At 44.8% G+C, this 23,032-nt stretch overlaps 1 protein-coding gene across 4 annotated transcripts; it reads left to right on the top strand.

Annotated features, from left to right (window-relative positions):
- The first annotated feature begins 7,370 nt into the window (after positions 1 to 7,370).
- On the top strand, positions 7,371 to 22,826 carry DPCoAC (dephosphocoenzyme A carrier). Of its 4 annotated transcripts, none has more exons than XM_089549583.1 (7): positions 7,371 to 7,597; positions 11,016 to 11,165; positions 14,202 to 14,310; positions 16,925 to 17,114; positions 18,122 to 18,238; positions 18,763 to 18,914; positions 20,201 to 22,826. In XM_089549583.1, the coding sequence occupies exons 2-7, from the start codon at positions 11,052 to 11,054 to the stop codon at positions 20,536 to 20,538; spliced, it is 1,020 nt and encodes a 339-aa protein (XP_089405709.1). In that variant the 5' UTR covers positions 7,371 to 7,597; positions 11,016 to 11,051; the 3' UTR covers positions 20,539 to 22,826. The 4 variants fall into 4 exon arrangements, with proteins under 4 accessions (XP_089405709.1, XP_089405710.1, XP_089405711.1 ...); XM_089549584.1 differs by lacking the exon at positions 7,371 to 7,597 and adding an exon at positions 7,621 to 7,840; XM_089549585.1 differs by lacking the exon at positions 7,371 to 7,597 and adding an exon at positions 13,544 to 13,604 and having other exon boundaries at positions 11,026 to 11,165.
- Positions 22,827 to 23,032: the final 206 nt, after the last annotated feature.

Here is a 23,032-nt window from a genome sequence, read left to right as displayed (position 1 = left end):
CGGGTTGTTTATTCTTCGCTCTAAGTCTGTTTTAGGGCAGGTCCATGTGATATGTTCTAGTGTAGGTTTACCCTGACACCACGGACATTCGTCTGCATATTGTGTAGGGAAAATCTTGTGTAGTTTGTGCAGGTGTGGGTAGGTACCGGTTTGTAGTCTGCGCCAGTCTACGGCCTCCTCTTTAGTGAGCCTTTTGTGTGGGGCTGGGTAGCGTTTCCGCTGACCCCTGTAATGATCAAGTATATCTGAGTACGTGGGGGTAACTGGGTCAAAAGTGCCTGTGGTGCAAAGTGCTGAGTCTGCTCGGTTGACGTACCCTCGAGCTAACTCGTCTGCTGCCACGTTGCCCCTCATCCCCTCATGTCCGGGAACTCACACTATACTATGTTTAGTGTTTTTGGGTCTTCTCGTCGTGTGTAGAATATGATTGGCGATGTCGGCCAACGTGACGTCACGTTGAGGAGCTGGGGATACTTGACGCACCCGAGCGAGCTTTCAACGAGCGTTGTCTTTCGTTGTGATGTTCTATCATCAACAAATGAAACGCGAACAGGACAATTGAAACATGAACAGCAAAATGAAAAGATCTTAGCCGAGGGAAGCTCAATACTAGCGCAGGTTGATCTCACTCAGAAGGTGCGAAGACTGTCTTTTAGAAGTGTTAATTCATCTCCCTTGTATTTACTCTCTAGGAGCTAATATGTTTGTGTGTTTGCGTTTTCATTCCAGTTCTCTTGTTCGCGTTTCATTTGTTGCTGATGGACCTTCAGCATCAGGTTCGACACGAAGCACTGCTCTGCTTTCTTTCGTGTCCACGAACAACTGGCCGCGACTGTGTCGTCTTCCACTGTTTTCCACAAGATCATAAGCTCGTAGCAACATAGCATAGTGGGCGAGTTGGTATTGCATCTTTAAGGAACGAAACAGCGCAACTAAAACGAAGGACCAAGAAAAAGAGAGACACGAGAGAGAGAGTCTCTCTTTTTCATGGTCCTTCGTTTTAGTTGCGCTCTCGTGTCTCTCTTTTTCTTGGTCCTTCGTTTTAGTTGCGCTGTTTCGTTCCTTAATCATAAGCTCGTAGCGCAAGCTCTCGCTGCTGTGAAGAGGGAGAATTCAAGCCTGCTCGAAGCACTTTCGTCAGAGCGGCTGCATGCAGAGCTTGTCCCGAATGTTTTTCTCTAGAGATTTCTGTCAAAAAGTCACGGCTGAACCATTACACAGTTCCTTCGATTTTCTCGCGTATGGTCACCATTGCCAAGAAGCAAGCAAGCAAACCAAAGCAACGCAACGCAATGCAACGCAATTCAACGAAACGAAACGCAAAGCAACACGATTTATAAAGCCTTGGGCGACGCTCTTTCCGGAGAGCCAGGAGGCGTTCGGTGGTGGTAGATGGCTTGAGTGTTGTTCGCACGCCTTCCTTTCGAGAATACGAGCCGAGGTTGTGCTGGCACCTTTTACGCATGAACTGCATACGCGTCTTTCACGCTGTGCTAGGCGTAGAATTTTTTTATTGCGTCTATGGTTTCAGGTGATACTTGGAATAAATAAACTGTAGTATACTTTTCTTTGTAGATAAGTGAAAAAATAGTCGCCATATTCACTTTACAACACCACTGAAGTCTGCGATCGGCACTCAACGCAGTGCCGGACGGATCCATATCGGCAGCTTCTCCGGTTCTCGTTGTGTCGTCGCGCCCTCTTGACCAATCACAGGCGGCGGCGCGCCGCCCGGTGTGTCCCGCGGCGCAGGCCGCATATTTCTGCTAAAAAAGGCAATTCGCGCTTGTTTTTGCTTTATTTGGATGCGATATTCCAGTATACAGCATGGAAAACTAGAGGACGCCGCTGCCAGCCCGATGTTCACAAAAACGTGCTTCGGTGTCCCTTTAACTTAAGCTGAAGCCTTTTCCTTATAGCCTCCACATTTCTGCCCCATAGGTGGGTACCGGTAAGATACAAGTGCTGTATACTCTTGAGGGATATTGTTAAACTGTCATTCATGATCTGAGAGAACCTGCCATATGCGCTCCACCCCATTCTTATTCTTCTAGTTATTTCCCTCTCATGATCCGGATCAGCTGTCACTACCTGCCCTAATCAGACGTATTCCCTTACCGCTTCCATCACCTCATTACCAATTGTGAACTGCTGTTCCCTTGCTAGACTGTTCAACTTTACTTTGATGTTCTGCATGCTCATTTTTAGACCCACCGTTATGCTCTGCCTAACTCATGCTTTGCAGTTCATCTCCTCAGCGACTCAGCAAAGGAATATCATCATCGAATCACAGATTACTCAGGTATTCTCCATTAACTCTTATCCCCAACTGTTCCCAGTTCAGGCCTCGGAATATTCAGCCTTTCAACTAGAAGCTGATCTCGGCGAACGTTCATTTTTTCTATCGGCCAGGGGGTACTGAACCCGTGAGCGTGTCGCGCACCTCCGTACTTGTGATCGCTCGGAACGCGCTCAAAATATATGAGGCGGAAAAATGAGTACCGTGATTTATGTGTGTTTAATTTCCTGCGATTCGGTCAAGGAAAAAGCTCTCACGCGCCGTTTCCTGTCATTTTTTTTTTTTGGGGGGGGGGGGGGGGGGGGATGTAAAGGAAGAGATTTATTAGACGCAAAACCTAGAAAATCTCGAACGAAAGGAAGCATCAAAAGGCGGTGCCCATTCTCGTGAATAAGGAATCGCCCCATCCCCTCCCTCCAAAAAAGCCTCCCCCCCTCCCCTCCCCTCACACACACACACACACACACACACACATATATTGAAAGGGGGTTTTTATCCATAAAGGAAACGGGGATGAAACTCCCCGAATACTGAACGGCGGGCAACGCAAAAGACGGCCAGTCTAACCGCCGAAGCGATCTCGAGCAGCGCGGCGGCGCTCCTATATATGCAGGGTGTTTCACCTAAGACTTTACATAATTTTTAAAAATAGGCTTTTTGAGCTAGAACTCTTTTTTTCGCCATAGCATTGTCAACAGTGTAGTACATCAGAATACAACTAAGCCTGCTAACTAGCAGGCTGGTTAACTAATATTGAATAGTCAAGTTTTTAACTATAACCGTTAGGCTCCTTAATTAGTGCGTGTGTGCGTGTGTGTGTGTTCTCAATCGCTGCACTGTAATACAGAAAATAGTCCTCCCGCAGTCCTCCCCCCCCCCCCCCCCCAATCCCTGGCTGTTCTTTATGAAATGCTCAATTCCACAAAAAAAAAAAAAAATACGCAGTACATTTCATTAAACGCAACCATGCTTTTTTTTTCTTCATTTCGAAGCGATTTGTTCGCTGGAGCCCTGTGCGCTGAATATTCAGTACAAGGGCGTTCGTAAGCCCAAAGTTCATTCAGCAGACGAGCACATGTGCTCGACATTTTAACGCACACGCAATGAAAAGTGCGCCCGCGAGCGAGGTATGCAAGAAAGAAGCCGCGCTCCAGAAATGAACACGTCACTAGCTCTGACAAGCAATTGAATTTCTTTTTTTTCTGGAAATGAGGGATATATGTTCCCAAAAGATGACAAGCTTAACCAAAAAACACAATATGAAAACCAAAAATTGCGGACGATCATGGGCGTCCGGAGGGGGGGGGGGGGGGCAAGGGGGGGCGGCTGCACCCCCCTGGAAAATCACTCACTCGAATCGTGAGTGATGGCCGCACGCCAGGGGCGGTGGTGCGCTCAGCCAAAAGGGTAAAAGCAGCCCCGCTTCCACGCTTTGGGTCACATCTGCGAAATGCCGCGTCCGGGCGGGCGTCGTTCCGCCGTTTTCAAACCATGCCATCGTTAGCTCTACTAAAGGGCGACCTGTTGCACACATACAGCGGCACCGGCGAGCATGTGTTTCGAGCCGTCGTGAGATGGGTGTCTGTTTCTTTGATCTCTAGAGAGATAGCGACACGGAGGCAGACAGTGCATAGGGCATCTTGTTTTCGCCTTCATACGCTGGCCACCGATGAATTCTTCAGGAGGGAAGGACAAATCAGCCGTGTCCACCCTCGCTTTGTCGGGGTGCTCAGTGGCAAGCGGGCGATCAGCCGGCGCCGCCGCCGCTCGCTGTCTCCTCCGATCCTCGGGAGGGCGCAGTTCGGTAGAAGCGCCGCTTTCAGAATCTTCGGCAAAGGGGATTAGCTGCTTTTGTTCACGGCGACGCAGTCTCCAGAGACGCCCCACACCAGCGTTCCTTAAGTCTTCTCCGAAAACCAGCGCCTTTGGTCAACGCAGCCCGATGGCGCCTGCCTGGCTCGCCTGTCCCCTCTGGCTGGGCCTCAAATCACAACAGCGCCCATGTACTGTGCGATGTCAGTGCGTGGTAAAACGACCCAGGTGGTCGACATTATCCGGAACTCTGTACTACTCCGTCCCTCATAGCGGGGGCTCTGAACCCCATAAAAACACAAAAACAAATTTTCCGACCGGAGTGGCGAGTCACGAGTGTCCCTTCCCCTCGGAAGTCGCGCGGCGTTCCTTTCACCCCCAGAGTGCGCATTCGGGGATATTGCGGCAAGTAAGCCCTTGCACGTGTGCGCGCCTCTGTGTTTGTGCTTCGGTGTTTTTAGTGGCCGGTTGTCAACGAAGCTGAGAACAACCAAGACAGCGGACGAGAAAACGACGAGCGGCGAGCAGTGTGTGTGCGGTTGCTCGGCTGTGCGGATGCGCGAGCAAGATGGAGCGAGGTGTATGAAGCTGCGAGCGTGCATTTATCTTGTAAATAAGTTTTCGTTGTATATATAGTCATCTTTTGTTTTCGACGTACGCGTTCAACCGTTTTTCCAATCAATATGTATGATGAGTGTGCACCGAGAGCGTGTAATGAAGCACTGAAATTAATTTATCACCCGTGTAATTACGCAATTCGCCCAGAAAAATCCGAGGCGCCTACAGTTGCTGTTCAAGGAAGACTGACTGAGTGAGTGAGTGACTGTAGTTGCGTGTTTGTGAACATATTGTGCTGTGTGCTGGTCATCAATCCGGGTGAGTCGAGAACCCGTATGCAGCAAGGCTGAGCACACTTCTCCACGACGTGATAGTACCTTTTTGCATTTTTTTATTAGTTTTAATGGTTTCTTCGTTGATAAGCTCCAATGTATCTCTCCTAGCCGCGCTTTAATTTGCTGTTTGTAATTTTTCTTTCATGTGTGTATTTTACTTATTTTATATATATATATATATATATATATATATATATATATATATATATATGTATATATATATATATATATATAAATAAATAAATAAATTCACTCCGCAAATATAGTGCCTTTTTGCTACGAATATACCCCCCCCCCCCCCCCCCTCCGGCGCCAACAACCAATGGGCCCCCCCCCCCCCCCCCCTGCAAAAAATTCTGCAGACGCCCTTGCGGACGATCACCCAAAGTGTGCTGCGCATGAGAGCGGTAGCTGGACACGACCGGCGAGAACTCGCCGACGCGCCATCTGCGCCTCGGGTACCGTCCTCAGCGCGCGGGCATTTTTGCACTCCGCTTCTGCGGTCTTACCATTCTTTAAGTTATCAATACAGATGCTAGACGAAAATATCAAATTAATGTGTGCTATATATCTGGTGCTATAAATGAAGACATTAGCTTCACAATCGAGGGAAGCATACCTAAACCAGGCCCTGTTGTTCTTAAATTAGTTATGGCATCACTGATCTCATTGGGGTCCGTAGTGTTAAGATAAAATGAGAGAGTGGTGATGGGTTCAGGAACAACTTCAAAAATATACGTACAGGGACAGAGCTCTTTAAGACGCACGAGCCGCAAATGACAGGACTCGCCTAACACGCTCACCTTGTGCTCAGCAGCCAAGCTACAAAGCCACCGCCGCGGATCTTTTAAAATGGATCGCTACAAATCAGAACCCCACTAATAAATTACACCGCCAGTTTAGTCAAGCTGTCAAACGCTTGCACAGAAACGTGTGGCGAGTATTTAGATGGATTCGTGCGTTCCTTGATCCATAGTGCGTACAGGGCTTGGAGCTGCGTGATCCTGCAATTAAGTTATAATGCAGGGAGTTTTCATTTACTGAATGACTTAGACGGTGGAGGGCCACATCATGTGATACGATAAAACATGCGTGTCAAGAGGCGGAACCTAACTTTAAGAAATACATTTTGTCGGCGCGGCTTAGACCTACACGTTGTTTTCGACAAGCTTTTCAAAGTTCATCAGATTTCAATTAATGGTTCAGACATCGTAGTTGCGCGAAACACACACACACAAGAGAGGGTACGGACGAGCGCAGAGTCTGCCCTCATGAAATCGTGTCCTCACAGAACGCAGGAAAGTTTTAATGATCAGGTCGGCAGGCTTTTCCCTGCCGGGTTCCCTTGTGCGATCATGGCGGTTCTGATTGATACACTACTGCAAAAGATGAAAGGGAAAGCGCGGCAAAGGGCTGAAAGAAAAGCAAGACCAGTAGTCATGCCGTACGTGCACAAAGTATCACACAACCTGAAGGAGGTGGCAGGAAAGTACAATGTGCCAATGGTGTTTACAGCACCGTCCAAACCGTCCCACATGTTGAAGAACGTGAGTTTGACTTCATTTACGGCTCGCACTTCCTAGAGAGTTCTGTTCGTTCTGTACCTGTATATTTTGGAAGTTGTTCCTCACAATCACGTAGTGAAGAGCTCCGGAAATTTCGACCACCTGGGGTTCTTTAACGTGCGCGGACATCGCACAGTACACGGGCCTCTAGAATTTCGCCTCCATCGAAATTCTACCGCCGCGGCTGGGATCGAACTCGCTTCTTTTGGGCCAGCAGCCGAGCGTCGTAACCACTGAGCCACCGCGGCGGGGCAGAAGCTGAAAATAATGTCACTGACATGCGTTACTTCACCTGAACTCTTTGCAGACTCTCTTTCTAAGCAAGCAGCTGATCGCGACATCTAGCAATAGTTTAGATGAGGTGGAAGGAAATCCACGGACTCCCGCATTTGTCACTGACAAACGTGCAAGTGCAGAGAACTTGGAACGGGATTTCTGCGCCTGTTACAGCTCACAAACCATTCTCAACAGTTCAGTTATGCAGGCTACCGAGTTAGAACGATAAAGCCATACCGACGTGCACAGACGAACTATCGCAGACAAAGAAACGCCTCTCGCTTATCATTTCGCGGAGATTTTTTATCACGCTTGAGCATTATCTTGCATTTGTGCAACGTCGCATCCTCATTGTGACGTTTTCGCGGTATTTTCAAGGGCGGTCGATTTGGTTTTTGAGGGCATATTACTGCGAATGTTTCACGTTAACAAGACGGTGCTTTTGACCGTACTTAAAATTTCCGCTAAAATGACGTCAACTTTACGTATCAGTGACGTCGACGTTACGTATTTTCCGGCGATTCCAAAAGGACACACTTCCCGGCGGCAGCGAGACGTGCTAGTTCCGGTCCGAATCCCGACATCGTTTCAGTTTAATGCAAGTTGCGGTGCTCTGCTTCAAGCGCGCACGGTAGTTGTGCAGCACGTGTAGTGAGTGCAGCACACCTACGCGTCGCAGGACCGCTACCCGACCGAGTTCTGCGCCATCAAAACGGCCTCTTCCACGACCTTGTGCACCTGTACCTGCCTCTGTGAGTTTTCTTGTGGCTGCGCCGCGGGGTCATCATGCGCTAATCTGAGGATACTATCCCATGCGGCAGTCTTTGATAAAGCATTGACCTTTCTGCCTCAGCGCATTGAGCTCTCCACGTTTGACATCGTTGAGAGGTTCGCGGCGGAGACCGTTTGCACTTATGAAAGTGGAAACTGCTGGTTGCTAACTGAATATTTCCTGCCTCTCCTTTGATGCCAGCCATCAGTTATTTGCGTGTCTGGTAAGACTTATGAGTTATTTAATAACCGTACTGAACTGCCAAATCGCTGCTCTTAATTTTTAAGTCGCACGTCTAGTTGGGAGGGGCCAGCAGACGCTGTTTCCTCCCTGTTAGCTAGTAGATGAAATTTACACCTTGCTAAAAGAATAACTGCATGCTCGAAAGTTTACTTCTTTAATTACGTATTCCAGCCGACAAAGACGTCTCCGTGGGGCTATTAGAACACACCAAGCGATAAATGGCATTGATATTCCTTTGCCTTTGGGTTTGTGTGTTTCTCAAGCTGCTATCTGAACTGCTCGTTACTGTTTTACTTTGAATAATCAGTCGAAAAAAAGAAAAAACGAATTGGAGCAATTCTGACGCTGGTGACAGTTGCGTGTGCCTTCTAAAGCATCATATTCAATGCTGTCTGTGATGTGGCTGTTTGAATATGTCAGATGCGTCATGCACACATTCCATTGTTGAGACCAAATATTTACAATTTAAAATATGCAAGGTGCAGGTTGCAGAACTTGGGCGATTGGCTATATTATTATGATATGTGGTATGGTCGCATGGTGGTGACTTTAGGCAGGTATATGAAGACATTGAACATCGCTGCAACATATATATATATTAAGAAAAGGTTCTTGCTGGGTGAGTTGGTTGATTGTAGATTACCCAACTTAAGAATGGATATGCAAGGAAAACGAGGTGACGACAATTGCTGCAGATGCTGTAGGTTAGGAAACCAGGCGTGAACTGCATTACTGAGTTGTCTGTTCTCATAGAGAAAGAATGCTTCACAATTTTGGTAAATTAAGCTGTGCACGTACTAGAAATAGGTGGTAATGCATTTTATGGGTGCCGTTGCTTCCGCTGCATTCATGCATTTGTCCCGGAGGAATTTGTGTCAAGGAATTGGGTCGATTGTAAGCCCAGCTCCGTTCTGTTCTGTCATCTAAACTTGGTGATATCATCTGAACTGTTCATTCGAAAGTCTAGAGTTGTTCTACCTGCTTGTTTCCTTTGTGTGTCAGGCTTGGCATTGGATTGATTTTTTTTTTATCTTTGCAGTGGATGGTGCGTGCCACCCAGTGTGCTCTGAGCAGTGCCTAGTTTTTGCACAGCCAGTCTGTAATGGCTGCACCCTATATATTCTGCATATCCGGGTGACACCGAATACTTTGTCTCACATTAACATCAGGATGGAGGAATCTGTTTTTAAACCTAAAGCTTAACAAGAAAAGCTGTTTGATAAAGAAATCTCTTGGAAATCTACACAGTAGCCAGTGTGGTCAGGACGCTAGTGAGAGTGAAAGTAGTGCACAGCAATTAGACGTGCTCAGACCCACCTCCTCCGAAAAATTCACCTGAACACACTCCTCTCTCTAGCCCGGTTCTTCCCCTTCAGGCGCATTCCAACCTGTCTTGTCCAAACTGCCCCCACCCATATGTCAACGCAGAGCACTGCCTTTTCCGATGCCTCATCGCACTGCAATCCCCCTACATTCCTCATCTCTCACCTGGCATGCCTGGCTGGGGTTGGCACAACTGGCCGACCAGCTAGCCTTGGTGCAACTGGGCAAAGACTCGCTAGATGCTTAAAGGGACACTGAGGAGAAATTGAAGTTGGCTTGTATCGACATAATACCAGCTCCTGATTACAAAAACGCCACTCATACTGACAACAAAGCTCTTGTAACGTAGAAAAGAGCAAGAACCAAAATACAGGTATCGCCGCCACAGGCCAAACTCGCAAGTACAAGCGTCATGACGTCATATAACAAAACAGTGTTGCTAGAACCAATGGTTCTAGCAACGCTAGGACACGATAAACACAAATCACTGAGGCGCAGCCAATGCATGCGCAAATCTCCTTGACGTCGCCAGATGGCGCCACGTGCCGGGCAGCTACGCGCTCGCCTGAAGCATCGGGACCAATCAGCGCCTGCTCGCCGGCGTTAGGCGGGCTCCCGGTATTCCGCTAGCGGTATCAAGGTACACGGTATGCTAAAGGTGTCTATTTGCGAGAACTTCGTTGACGACTTCGAGAACGAGATCCATCGTAACGCTCGCAAAACGCCGGTGCAAACGTAAGCGAAGCGACTGTAGCGACGGCCGCAATAGCCGATAGATGCCTTCAACGTGCGGCCGGCGGTAGCTTTCTTTTCGGCTGCTGCTAGGCCGCACTGCTGGCCGCCAGAAATCACGGAGTCTGCATCACGTCATGTCACGTCATGTTTCACGTCACTTAGTCCTCTGTCGTCATAGCCGAATCCCAAGTTTGAATCACAGCGGCGGGAAAAACCTTTTCAACTTCGAATCCAAATTTCTTAGAAATAAATGCATTTTTCGCTGCCGGCCAAGTGGCAACAAAGCCATGACATGCCGAACTATCGGATTTTGCTATAAAAAATATATTAATAGTGCTCTCCTCAGTGTCCCTTTAATTTGTATCCGAATAAAGTGCACATCTCTCTCTCTCTGCTACTAGTCATGAAAAAGGAAGTAAAGAAAGCCTTAGGAGCAATGCAAAGGGGGAAAGCAGCTGGTGAGGATCAGTTAACAGCAGATGTATTGAAGGATGGTGAGGAGATTGTGCCAGAAGAACTAGCCATCCTGTATACAATATGCCTTATGACCTTGAGTGTTCTGGAATCTTGGAGAATGCTAATGTGAAAAATTAGGCCGATAAGCTTGCTGTCCATTGCCTAAAAGGTATTTGCTAAGGTGATCACTGATAGTCAGGACAACTTCAGACTTCAATCAACCAAATGATCACGCAGGCTTTCGTAAAGGCTACTCAACAGTAGACCATGTTCACACTACCAATCAAGTGATAGAGAAATGCAAAGAATATAACTAACCCCTCTGTCTAGCTTTCATGTATTATTAGAATAGAAAGCATTTGTCTTGGTCGAAACCTCAGCAGTCACACAGGCGTTAAGGAATCAAGTTGCGGAACAACTTTATGTAAAAGTACTATAACATGTTTATAACGGCTTTATAACAGCGCTGATTTATCTGCTGTATATCATGTCTATTCTTTTTGCCTCTGCTACTTTTCTACACTACGTGGGTAAGCATTGGAAAATGTGCCAATTATTGAGACCGAAGCAGTTGTTGGCTAGTGAACTTTGCTTGCGCATGAGTGGCAAACAAAAGTAATTTTGCATGTCACATATTCCAGGCGTAACAACTGAAGGAACCTGAATGATATTCTGGCATGCAAATAAAACTTTTGCCATCGCCAAGCTCTACAGGATACGATGAAAGTTCAAACATCAACGAGCCAACTCCAGACGCATTCAGCCACTGGGATGACGAACCGCAGTATGAGGTAGACCGGATCTGTATGTTTTGAACTGTTGAATAATTTGCTTGCTTTTTGAATCCAGTCTGTGGTGGTCAAATGTCCGTTTCTGTTTTTGTGCCATCACAGGGAAGATTTCTGTGCTTCTAGAGGGCAGTAGGTCTGTGGTAAACATAATTTTTCTTTTTTGTGATGTTGCGACAGTATTATTTCTCCAGCTGTATCAACAGAAGTTAAAGGTGTGTGCTAACCATGAATTAAGTGCTCCTTTGGGAAAGAAAATCTTCGGGTATCATAAATGTTTCTTGCACAGTGGAGAGCTATGTGAATTTTGTCAGCAAGTGCCCCTTGCCATACTGCAAGGCTAAATTTATTAGTTAGGATTTCTGAAAAGCTTGAGCTTGCATTGAAACATGCCTCACACACAAAAGTTCGCAATAAACAGTAGCTTACAGAGCTATTACCCATTAGTTAATTAGGAGGTGCTATTTATCTGAAAGGAACACATTCCTGTTGATAAATGAATATGCTTTGTTGGTTTTGTTGTGAGCGTTAAATAGAGCATTTTTAAGAAGTAGAGAGACAAAGAGGGTTTGCTTTTAAGCTGCACAGTAGGGCTCTTGTAGCCTTGAAATGGGTGAGTACGAGAGTTCCTCTAATCTTCAAGAGATGTGGGATGCTGGAAATGCATTATGAGCTTTACAGCAAGGCAGATAAGCAAATAACCTCAGCTCTGTACCTTTGATAAAGGCCAAATATACAGTTCATGCTAATTGACAGTGTTTCATGCAGGCTGTGAAGGTTACGTGGTTTTAAATTCTGCAAATGATGGTTTTTCAGCTTAGTGTTGGCATAGCTTACGAAAACAGCATTAGTTCCTGTATGAAAGTATACAGTTGAAAGGTACACCGCGTTTTTAGCAAGGAAACAATGACAATAAAAAAAAAGTCGGAATTGAGACCAGTGTGTATTACTAGCATTGCTAGCATTTTTGTGCATATCATTTGTGCGATTTTCTTTTACTTTGTTTGAAAGGTCATGACGCCTGAGATTAGCAGAAACACTCATGACCTACATTGTTGCAGTTGTGACAGTGATGTCAGGTGAAACATCTCTCTGCTAGGCTTAAGCACTTTGTCAAGGGCTAGATAATTTTTTGCTGCTACCATAGGTTAAATCCAGTCCAAAAAGACCAACTGGAACTTGCCAAACACGCTTTGAGACCGATTGAAACCGTTTGGAATTACTAATTGGACCAATCGGTAATTTTTAAAAGTTACTTTCTGCAAAGGGAAAGTAAAGTAATTAAAAAACTTCATGTAAACTGCGTGCAGCTGCTCTTTAAGACCATGACACGTGGGTAACAAGCATTGGCTGCTTAGATGTAGTGCAGAACAAGTTGAGCACTGTGGCTTTCCAATGGTCATGCCAGCGTGATCCTAATATGTGCAGAGAGGTTTTGGTATTAAAGCATCGATATTTGAATGAGGTCAGCAGGAATAAAAGGTAACATTAGTGGGCTTTGACAAAGCATTCAGCCAGAACAGGTTGCCTTTCATTGCAAATCCGTTAAACCCATTGCTTTATGGAGCTGTGAACATTAGGTGTTCGTCTTTGTTGCTCTGTGAGCATCTATGATAGATCAAATGTGGCATGATGCAAGAAGCAAAGTCAACTTCAAGAGACCTTTTTCTCGCAGTGAATTCGCAGCCGGACACACAGGACAACTCATTTATGGTTGTACTTGACAGTCATTTCTTTCTAAGTCACTGCTTTCTGGGTTCATTATCATGAATTTAATGTGTACATGATACGAGCAAGCAGCAGATAAATGTTCAGGTGGTAACATTCATGCTTTGCTTTACAGTAACTAATTGTTATGAATTGCCCTTTTACTTCAATGTTCAAATTTTGCAGTTCTTCAAAATCTTGCTGTTCTTTTCCTGCTAGCGCTTGCCATTGCTAAGGACTTTCTGTCTGGTGTGTAGGCTTTTGGTAACCAGTGTTGTTGTGATTCTTTTGTAGCAGTATTGATTGTTGCCTCTTGTGATGTGACCGCAAATGCAAGCAACAAAAAAGTTATTCTTCTTTCATGGTTTTCGGAATTTGTGTGAACAAGCTAAGAAGTTCATATTAGTGTTATGAGGTGTGATTTTACAAGCATTAAGCATTATATGTCTTTTAGCTATTTTTGTAAATCTTGTGCCTAAAGCTTAAGTTTGGTCATTGGTTGCTATATAAAATGTGCCTGGATATCTTAATGGCGCGCCTCATGCATAAATAGTTTGGCTGTGAAAATCTAGCGCTTCTGCTTGAGCAGTGTGGGAAAAATGCACTTTGTAAGAATGCTCATTGGCCTTGAAACCTATTACTCATTAATTTTCTGTTTCTTCTATTCTGGCTAGGTTTGGAGACGACAGTTGCCTAGGCTGATCTTTTCGTTCAATGGCTGAGGGAGAAAATGCGGTAAAGCCAGAGAAATCTACTAACGGGGCTTGCTTTTTCTTGCTTGTGGTCAATTCTAATGCCTTCGACTAGCCTACCGTAACATAAACGACCATTTCCTGTTAACAGTAATGCTTTCAACAAGAAATCTGTGACATTTAAACCTTTTCCTTTGCTTGTTGTGCAAGAACCCCCATACTGATTATGACTGGCATGCTTTTTCACTGGATGAAAACAGTATTTTGTTTGTGCGTAGTGGGCTGATAAATGCATGTACAAATTCTGCTAAGGCTTTGTTTTTAACCATGGAGCATCAACTTGCTCAGCTTCATATCATAGTAATCTTCTAATCTTGTCACTTTACAAGTGTTTAGCCAGCTGTATGCATGGTGTGCTGCCACTAAATAACTTTTGCGCGAGGACAGATTTCATTAAAACTGCTAACAGAAATAAAAAAATGTTAATATGTATAATATACATGCCTTGCTGCTCTTAACCACTTAACCATACTAATTAATATGCAGTGCTTGCTGTGATGTAAATAAGTGTGTTGTGACCTGGAGTAGTGTGTGCTAAATGTTAGAAGCTGTTGTGATCTCTTTCCTCTTTTGGTTCCAGATAACAAATCGAGATAAAGTTGTCACTTCGTTCATTGCCGGGGCAATAGCTGGGTCCCTTGCAAAAACGACTATCGCACCCCTTGACCGCACAAAAATTAATTTTCAAAGTAAGACTCTTCTCTTCTGCACAGCGACTAGCTGTCACTTTTTTTCTAATGTGGCATGTGTGATGGTTGTATGGAGCATGACTAGGCAGTTTCTTCATTTATTTTTGTTTGTGACTTGAGGGAATATAGACATTCGTTGAATGTATTTAGACCAAAACTAGTAATAGCTTCGGTCTCCCTATTCTTTTTCATTGTTTCCTGACATTGATGCCTGATTGATACCTTATACAGCAGCTAAAATGATTGCTAGCCTGCTGTTTTATCTGGCCTCATTTTTAAGGACTTGCGAACTAGCAGAGTTGTGCTGTTGTGAGAAAAGGCCAAATTATGTTTCTTTGATACCTTTGATTAGTTTGGCTGTTACTGTTTGCACCTTATGGTGCAACAGGCAGGCGTTTATTTTGCCCCTTAGCTTTTAATGTGAAAGCATTACTAGTCCCATTACGAGAAAAGCTGGCGGCGTGTGTGTTTTAGTGTGTGTCCGTACTTGCAGAGGGTATAGAAAATCCCAGTGATGGCAAGAAAAATAGCGTGACATCATATGATCAAGCGGCTGTATGATGCACACAGCAAGCCAAGCACCGCCACTTCAGACGATCCTATATATATCATTCGTCTATATATACTCCCCACTGGCCGACCTCAATGTGGTGCCGTTTGTGTGGTGACATTGAAACCAAAACTGTGACGCAACGATTTGTCGTACAGCGTTCCGGATGGTGTCATACACATAAACCTGTAGAAAAGAACTTTAATGCATGTACAAACATAATGAGTAAACAATGCTCCCAGGGACATAAAGTTATGGTGAGGCTTTAGAAAGAATAAGTAATGCTTTCACATTCCCACTCGTGAGCGGTCTTAAGTACCTCTGCTGAATTTTTTTTTTTTTTCATTTGTTCATAGTTGTGTTCTTCGCCATGGCCTTTTGAAGTGCTTCGCATGGTATGGCTGGAAATGCGGCTGGATGCTTGTACATATGTGGAGGGTGTGTCAAACGTTGCCAGGCCACAGGATCTGCTTTTGAACCATGTAGTGAGGCATTTATGACACCGCCAAACCTCAAAATGTTGGGGGCAGGAGAATATAATTTTCACCTCTGTGAACCTTGGTAGCTTTATAAGTGTCTCAGGTGGCAAAATATATTGCTGAAAAGCAGACCTTGTGTCCTGGAAACTTTTGGCACTGCCTGTGCGATGACCTCTTTGGGTATAACGAGGAAATGAGTGGACCCTGTGCCCCCTGCCGCTAGATATAATGAGATTATGCCAACTTGAAACTTAACGCGAGGGCAGTCATAGGAGACTTCGCATCACTGAGAGGGACATGAAAGAAAGCTGCTGTCAACAGAGTCATTTTGAAAAGAATGTTTGGATTGAAGACTGTTCTCATGTTATTACATTCGCTACATTTTTTGTGTATCTGGGATGTAGCAACATACAAAGGTCATTCAAAAAGTAGTGCACAATCCACATGCAGCTCATAAATGGTAAGCACTAGCCTAAATGGTCTTTCGTTGGTGGAAGAATTGGTGTCTTGGTACTTTGAAAATGCCACTGAGCGTTTGATTCATTCGAATCACTGCACTGTAGTGATCTTTGTTGCATTTGTTAAGCTCTTTAGGTTGGTCAGTACGCTTTTTTTTCACATGCAGTGAACTTGTCATCTCAACCCTGTTTGCCACTCAGATGAACCTACAATGGTCCAAACAGATAAATTCTATAGCTCTTCTTGAATGACATCATGAATAAATGGCTTCATGGAAGCAGTGTGGACAAGCCCAAAAGAAACTTTTCTGACCATCACACACATTTTTTCTGATTTACATAACTCCCTTGTCAAGAGCTGTGGAACCTTTCGAGCGCAAATTTTTCTGTATCCTTATCTTTCGAATAGCGTTAAGACAGATCCTATTGCTATACTTGTGTGTTCCATAATCTGTCTTGAGGTAATGCATCTGTCATTTTGGATGAGTTCATCAATAACTGATGCATTTTCATCGGTTGTGACGCTTGACTGTCTACGTCAACATGGCAGGACCTGGGTACCGAAATCACCACGCCAAAACATCTAAAGCCATGAAAACACACCACTGGGATTCATTGTGTTGTCCTCATAGACTGGCATTATCTTCCAGTGAACTCAGGTTGCTGAGTTCTCTATGGACTTGTGAGGAATTTGATCACTGCATGTTGGCGTAGTAGGGTGTCACATTGATAATGCATGGTGGCTTACATGTAACAGCAGGAAACAAAAGTTTGATAAACGTGAGGGTATGAATGACCCGTGCTTCTGAATACAAAATTTAATTCCCGTAGTCACCATTATGGAGCTACAGCAGATTGTGTGTTATTTTTGACCGACCCTTGTTCATGTTGGCAATTGCAGTGCGTTAGACACTGGTTTGTGTTGGTAATTTCGATTCCACGGGGTAGATGCATGTACTTTTAGGAAGGCACACTCAAAGATGCTCCTTTGAGTATCTTTGTTAAGCCCGTTTTTATAGCCTGTTGTGATGGTTGCTTTACTTGACCCTGCAAGGAGACAAAAGTAGATGTTCTTATTGTGCAGCTTTTGTAGGGGGATGACAATCTTTTTTTTTGTCTAATTGCAGTACACAATGAGCAGTTCTCATTTCCTAAGGCGGTTAAGTTCTTGGCGACCTCTTACAAGGAGCATGGCTTGCTCAGTTGGTGGAGGGGCAACACAGCCACCATGGCGAGGGTTGTGCCCTTTGCCTCTTGCCAGTACGCTGCCCACGAACACTGGAAAATCATCCTCAAAGTGGACACAAACGAGAGAAGGTGGGTTGTCAAGTGGACTTTGACGTTATGTTTCATGCAGCTTTTTGGACACCTGAGGAAGAGCTGAGAATGAGTATTACACTGGTTTCACAGCAAGTGGCTACACCACACCTGCTTGTTGTTTAATGTGTTTTGTTTCTAAGATTAATTTAGCCAGGAAAGAGGGGTTTGATAGATTATATATATATATATATATATATATATATATATATATATATATATATATATATATATATATATATTGTAGTGAATTACAATGAATGCGCCTCAGGTAGCCTCGATGGCAGACGAAGAAGTTGACGACGAAGTGTGCCGGCGCGCGCCTCCAGCTCTCTGGCTGTGTAGACTGACTGTGATTTTGCTGCCGTCCGCTCAGCTGTTTGGTGAACTGTGTCGCTGAGTTCACTAATACGCAAACCCCCTTTCATTTGGTGGAGGTGTGTTCATTGCGCACCTGAATGCGCATTATGAATGCGCGTTCATTGTAATTCACTACAATATATATATATATATATATATTGCTGTGCTCTCCTTTTCCTTTATTTTCTATGTGCCTGTCGCAGGAGAAGGGCAGGCTTATTTTGGTGGTTGAGTGGGGCCAGTGTGGTGCTGGCATACTTATGAGGTCACTACAGAATCGTCACTTTCAGCTCTGAGTGACTGCATATGTGCGCCAAAGCATAGCACAGCGCCTCCAGTGTGAACTCTGCATGATTTGAAGAAAATTTTGATCTGCTTGAGTTCAAATTATCAATTGAGACTCTACATTCAAGTTTACTTGAAGGTAATAAAAGAGGCGTTGTGAAAGTTTGCTCTGCAGCTACTCGCTAACGCTAGAATGCACCATCAGTGGTTTGGAATGCGTACTTGCAGAAGCGAATGTAAACTAGACGAGCTTTCAACCACCCGTTCAGTGTAGGTGCTGTGGTAAAGATCGGGTTACGCTCTGCCTTGCATTTAAGCAACATGGCAGAAACATTTCAAGCTTCCATCTTGGCCTGTTGCAGGAAGGAGCACTACTTCAGGACGTTCCTTGCTGGCTCTTTGGCGGGTTGCACGGCATCAGCCCTGACGTACCCCTTGGACGTTGCACGTGCAAGGATGGCTGTTTCCAAGCCAGATAGGTGATTACTGCAGTGTGGCTGCAGCGGCAGTCCTTTTTGACGGTGCATGTAAACTGTGTGGTGCACCAAGGATGATGTTATCCGTGAATGCCATAGTCATACTACAAGCTGAGTGGTGGAGGTATGAGTGTTTACTAAATATCAGCCTGTGTGTGGATTTTGTCCTGAAGAGTGGCATTGAAACGCGGGCAGGGTATGTAAGCACTGCCACTGTAAGTTTGTTTGCTTTTTGCTATGTTGCGGCTTATACTGTGGTGGCTCTGGACCTACTGGAATAAAAGAAAATGTGAGGTTCATTCTGCATTGCCTTTCTTTTTTTTTGTGAAAACTGTTTGTTGGGCAAAATTGGTTGTATTAGTAAGGGTAAAGGTGTACTGCTATTTGATGCACAAACAGCTTTTCTTTACATAGCTCTTAACTTTCTTCTTCATCTCAATGAATCGGGGTTTAGGCTAAAGCCTTCTCCCCAGTCATTTTTGATGGGTGCAAATAAAAGTTATTTCTCTCTCTCTCTGTGTTCACAGGTATAGGAACATAATTGAAGTGTTTCGGGAGATCTGGAGAAAGGAAGGTCCCAGGCACTTGTACAGAGGGTTTGCACCTACCATGCTTGGAGTCATCCCTTATGCTGGTGCCAGTTTTTTCACATACGAGACACTGAAGAGGCTAAGAGCAGGTACAGACCTTTGTACAATCTGTATTGCTCTTCAATTGCGTAATTTTTGTGGTGCTCTTCAAATACTGAAAATGGCGGAATACTGATAAAAAGGAAGACTGCACTTAGAATATGTGTCCGACATGTGGTTGTGGGTTCCCCTTTAAAGATGCCTCATCGATAAAATTGAGGGCGTACAGAATCGTGTAGCGAGGTATACCAAACAATATTCCTGGGGAGCTAGTGTCACACAGATGAATTCAAGCATTGGACTCGAACCTTAATAAGTACAGAAAGTTGGGCTAGTTGGTGTGGATTCATACTTGGCAGCGCAAAAAACGAGGACCAAAGCGAACGAGGAGACACAACCTGTGTCTCCTCGTTCGCTTTGGTCCTAGTTTTTTGCGCTGCTAAGTATGACTCGAACCTCTTGAATGTAGGTGGAAGGTAAACGAGCTAAAACTAATGCATGCGATTTACAACAACTCAACTCGTATAGACAAATCTAAATGTATCACAGCTCCCCACTACATCTCAAGTCGGAGGGATCACAGCAGTAAAATTCCAGAAATGAAATGTTGCACAGATTACATAAAATTCTCTTTGCAAAAACAGTATCTGAATGAAATGCTTTACCAGCAGATGTAGTCACTGCTGACGGTGTCCGCTTTGCTCAACTGATCAATAATTGGCAGTTAATAGAGTTGCTTTTGCACTGTGCTGTTCTTACTGCTTGTTTAACATGTTTTGAACTTGAGAATGGTCCGCTTTATAAGTCTGTGCTATGATGTTTTGCCTGTTTCTATTGTTAATATTACCCTCTCTTGCTGTAGGAAGGTGAAGGTGATGCTGTAAATAAATAAATAAATGCTTTTTGTATACTTAATAGCTGTGTTCGCGTACTCGTGGTATGCAGCTGTTTGAAAATGGCAATTAGGGTGTCATACTTGTGAAACAATGTAATTTCGAAGTGCTGTATTGCTGTGCGAGGCCACTAGGCACCAGAAGTGATTTTCAGTGGCCACTCAAAGAACACTCGCGTAAAGCCAGCTCACATGTTGCAGAGCAAGAGAATCATCTGATATTGGTGCTTGTGGAAACGGCAGCCATCATAAAATGAGAAGAGGTGCTCAGCTGCTAAACTAGGCGAACTGACGTGCATGCTTTGTGGAGTAGCTTTCGTTGCCGCGACCTTCGTTTATCTTCACATTTCTTGCATGCTGCCAAGCCTTTTTTTATCTGTGAATTCCTTCTGTACCTCACGAAGTCTCGCTTTTTTGCACGTTATTCTGCATTTCTCCCAACAGAGCAGACTGGGTCGACAGAGCTGCATCCGATCGAGCGTTTGGTGTTTGGTGCGGTAGGCGGACTGTTCGGTCAGTCGAGCTCCTATCCGCTGGACATTGTGAGGCGGCGCATGCAAACGGCACCCCTCACGGGCCAAAACTACACGAGCATCCTAGGCACACTCATCATGGTCTACAAGAATGAAGGGCTCATTGGAGGCCTTTACAAGGGGCTCAGTATGAACTGGATCAAGGGACCCATCGCTGTCGGCATCAGCTTCATGACCTTTGACATCAGCTCGCAAGCCATGCAAAAAGCATTGACATCTCGATTTTGGACTCGACGGCGCACCGCCTGAGTCTTCTTTTCTTTCCTGGGCAACTGCCTCTTCGTAGGACTTTGAAGAAACAACAGCCGCTCTAATTTGTGCCAGTTCCAGCTATTGCTGCTGCGCTTGGAAGCTGGGGTTGGAGTGTGCTTTGTGTCATGTGATACTGACCTTTGCCGTTCGCAGTGCGAGTCACTGCCTGTCAGCAGCTAACACACCGACAGCCTAACCTGCATCATCCAGGTGCGACCCAGGGCAGCTGGAGGATACGAGAGTCTTCCTCTATGCAGTGCTTACCGCAGCCGTATTTTTTTTTCCAACTACACAAGCAGCAGCATGCAACAGCAAGCAATTGACTGTCATCGGAGGGCCTCTTAATTCCCCTCTAGTCCTTTAATCTGAGCTTTTGTACACTCTTGTGGCTTACTTTACGGACAGCGAGAACACAGGAAGGGAAACCAAGTAGCAGAGTTCAAGTGCTTGTTGTTATTGGTGCAGTTTTGGTTGGTTTAAAAGAGACGAACACAATTATTCGTTGTTGAAAGAACCTGCAGAACAGTGCCGAGTTGATGGTGCAGGCCGTGAGCAGATTTACTTCAGCTGGCCGCCAGCACAGCAAATGTGCACTCACTTGAGAGGCACTGAAATCTTGTTACTATGCTGCCCAGTTTTTTTTTTTTTCAAATAGGCCGCCTGCAGCAATCTAGTAAGCAGCTCGCTCTGCCGTGACCACCTGTTGGGCAAAGTGCAACCTTTAGCTACCATGGTATATTGTAGATGTGCCACATTGATGCCGCTTAACAACCAGAAGCCTTGAAGTACGAGCACCAGAAATCTAATGTTCGGAACATTACGCGAAGTAGGTTTTGATAATGACCAGCATGTTAGGTTTGCATGCAAGCACGCTTACTTAGCCATGGAGGCTGCCTTGAAATGACCAGCTCGCGGGTGTTAACTGCCTGAGTAGGTCCCAGGTGTCACATGCTAGTCGGGTCTTTTGCTTGCTTTTTGTGCGTTGTCATGTATTTAGTGAACCGTTACCAATCCAAGTGGTGTTCCTTCCCTTAGCCAGTGAGTATTCTTTGACAACATATTGAGTGACACGTTAGGAAAGTGACAGCAGAGGGTCATGTGAAAGCGGTGGTTGAGAGATTTTATGGATGTGTGTTATGCCAACGATACTTGCGCATGTAGTCATTCATCCTTGTGTAAGGAAACGAAGATGGTTGGAGTAGTCTTGAGAAGTGACTAATTTAAGGTTACTTGCATATATATATATATTAGTTTTTGAAGAGGTATTCAGGGCTTCAGAGAGAAGGCTACTTACTCCATGAAGGGGACATCGTTCAGGGATACCTCAATGGGGCCACAGACTGGTGCACGTCTTATTGCCAGAGTTGAAATGATGCATAATCGTAGAATGTACGAACCCCATGTCCAAAGAAGCGGCCTGTGTCTGTGAACTTTTAAATAGTGCTTTAGAAACAGGCTGTGTGTCATGTAAAGTTGAACGAGGTGGTTTGCACTCTCGCGTTTTGCTGATGGGCATGAAGTTATGCATATTTTTACACATGTGCATACATGTCAAGGGCATTTTAAACTTTTGTGTGCATATGCTGCCCCCTTCAGCAAGCACCTTATTTCGCTTGCACAAATAACTGTCGTGAGAGATTAATTTTGCAGAGACTGGCAGAAACCATCCAGTGGCTGTGTACCATGTGCAAGTTGTACGGTATCAGGTTTTAGTAGTTTTAAGAGTTCTTTCTGAGCTTACTTTTCATTGCTGTAAGTACAAAATATGTTTGCAGATTGTTTTGGTGACTGGCTACTTTCCGAAATCTGTCGCCTTGCAAGTTTTGGGGGCTGCATGTGCTTTGTAGATTCTGGGGTATGCGCTGTTTTTTTTTCAAGAAACATGAGAGTTACCGCAAGAGTGAAAGTTACCGTGATAGTATATAATGCTAGAAATTCAGTGTGCTGAGAATTAAAGCCTTGGATTGAAATATACAATTGCAGAAGCATTGCTTAGTCTCTGATTGCATAGCATGACGGGTAGAGTGCCTTTGCTCGTGAAAGCCGAGTGCTTTTTGGTGCCAGTGACTCCGTCCTGTTGTCGGTCAGTTTGACGCAATGACTGTGTGTAGGCTCTGACTTGGTCGGAATTGTATAGTGCTAGAGGCTGTTGGTGCACAGCTGGCGAGGTGCAAGCACTGAAAAAGCAAACCAAACAAAAAAAAAGCCTCACACCTTAGTGGCACACGCAGATCCAGTCAGCTGTGCATGTGGAGTAGGTTGTTGAAATAAAGTTTATGAAAGGAGTTGGTTGTGTCTTTCTTTGCACTTGAGAGGCTTGCGTTTCTTTACTGAACTATTGAAGCAAGATAAGCACTATTTCACTGAATGGACAGAAAGACAGTGAATGACAGTAAAATTTCTATCATACTTTCCAAATTAGTTATGCAAGACATCTGGACGATTCAATCTTTTAAAGGGACTGACAACTGACCCAGACTTGAGAGATCAT

Source organism: Amblyomma mixtum, chromosome 6, assembly GCF_055824585.1.
Source record: "Amblyomma mixtum isolate Tamu chromosome 6, ASM5582458v1, whole genome shotgun sequence".
Taxonomy (NCBI): Eukaryota; Metazoa; Arthropoda; class Arachnida; order Ixodida; family Ixodidae; genus Amblyomma; species Amblyomma mixtum.
The sequence above is the reverse complement of the archived record's forward strand: the minus strand, read 5'-3'. Positions and strand labels throughout refer to the sequence as shown.

Coding starts and splice junctions, on each gene's coding strand:
- DPCoAC (XM_089549583.1), top strand. CDS start 11,052: ATGCAAATAAAACTTTTGCCATCGCCAAGCTCTACAGGATACGATGAA. Junction 18,239..18,762: donor GCTGTTTCCAAGCCAGATAG/GTGATTACTGCA, acceptor CTGTGTTCACAG/GTATAGGAACATAATTGAAG. Junction 18,915..20,200: donor ACTGAAGAGGCTAAGAGCAG/GTACAGACCTTT, acceptor TTCTCCCAACAG/AGCAGACTGGGTCGACAGAG.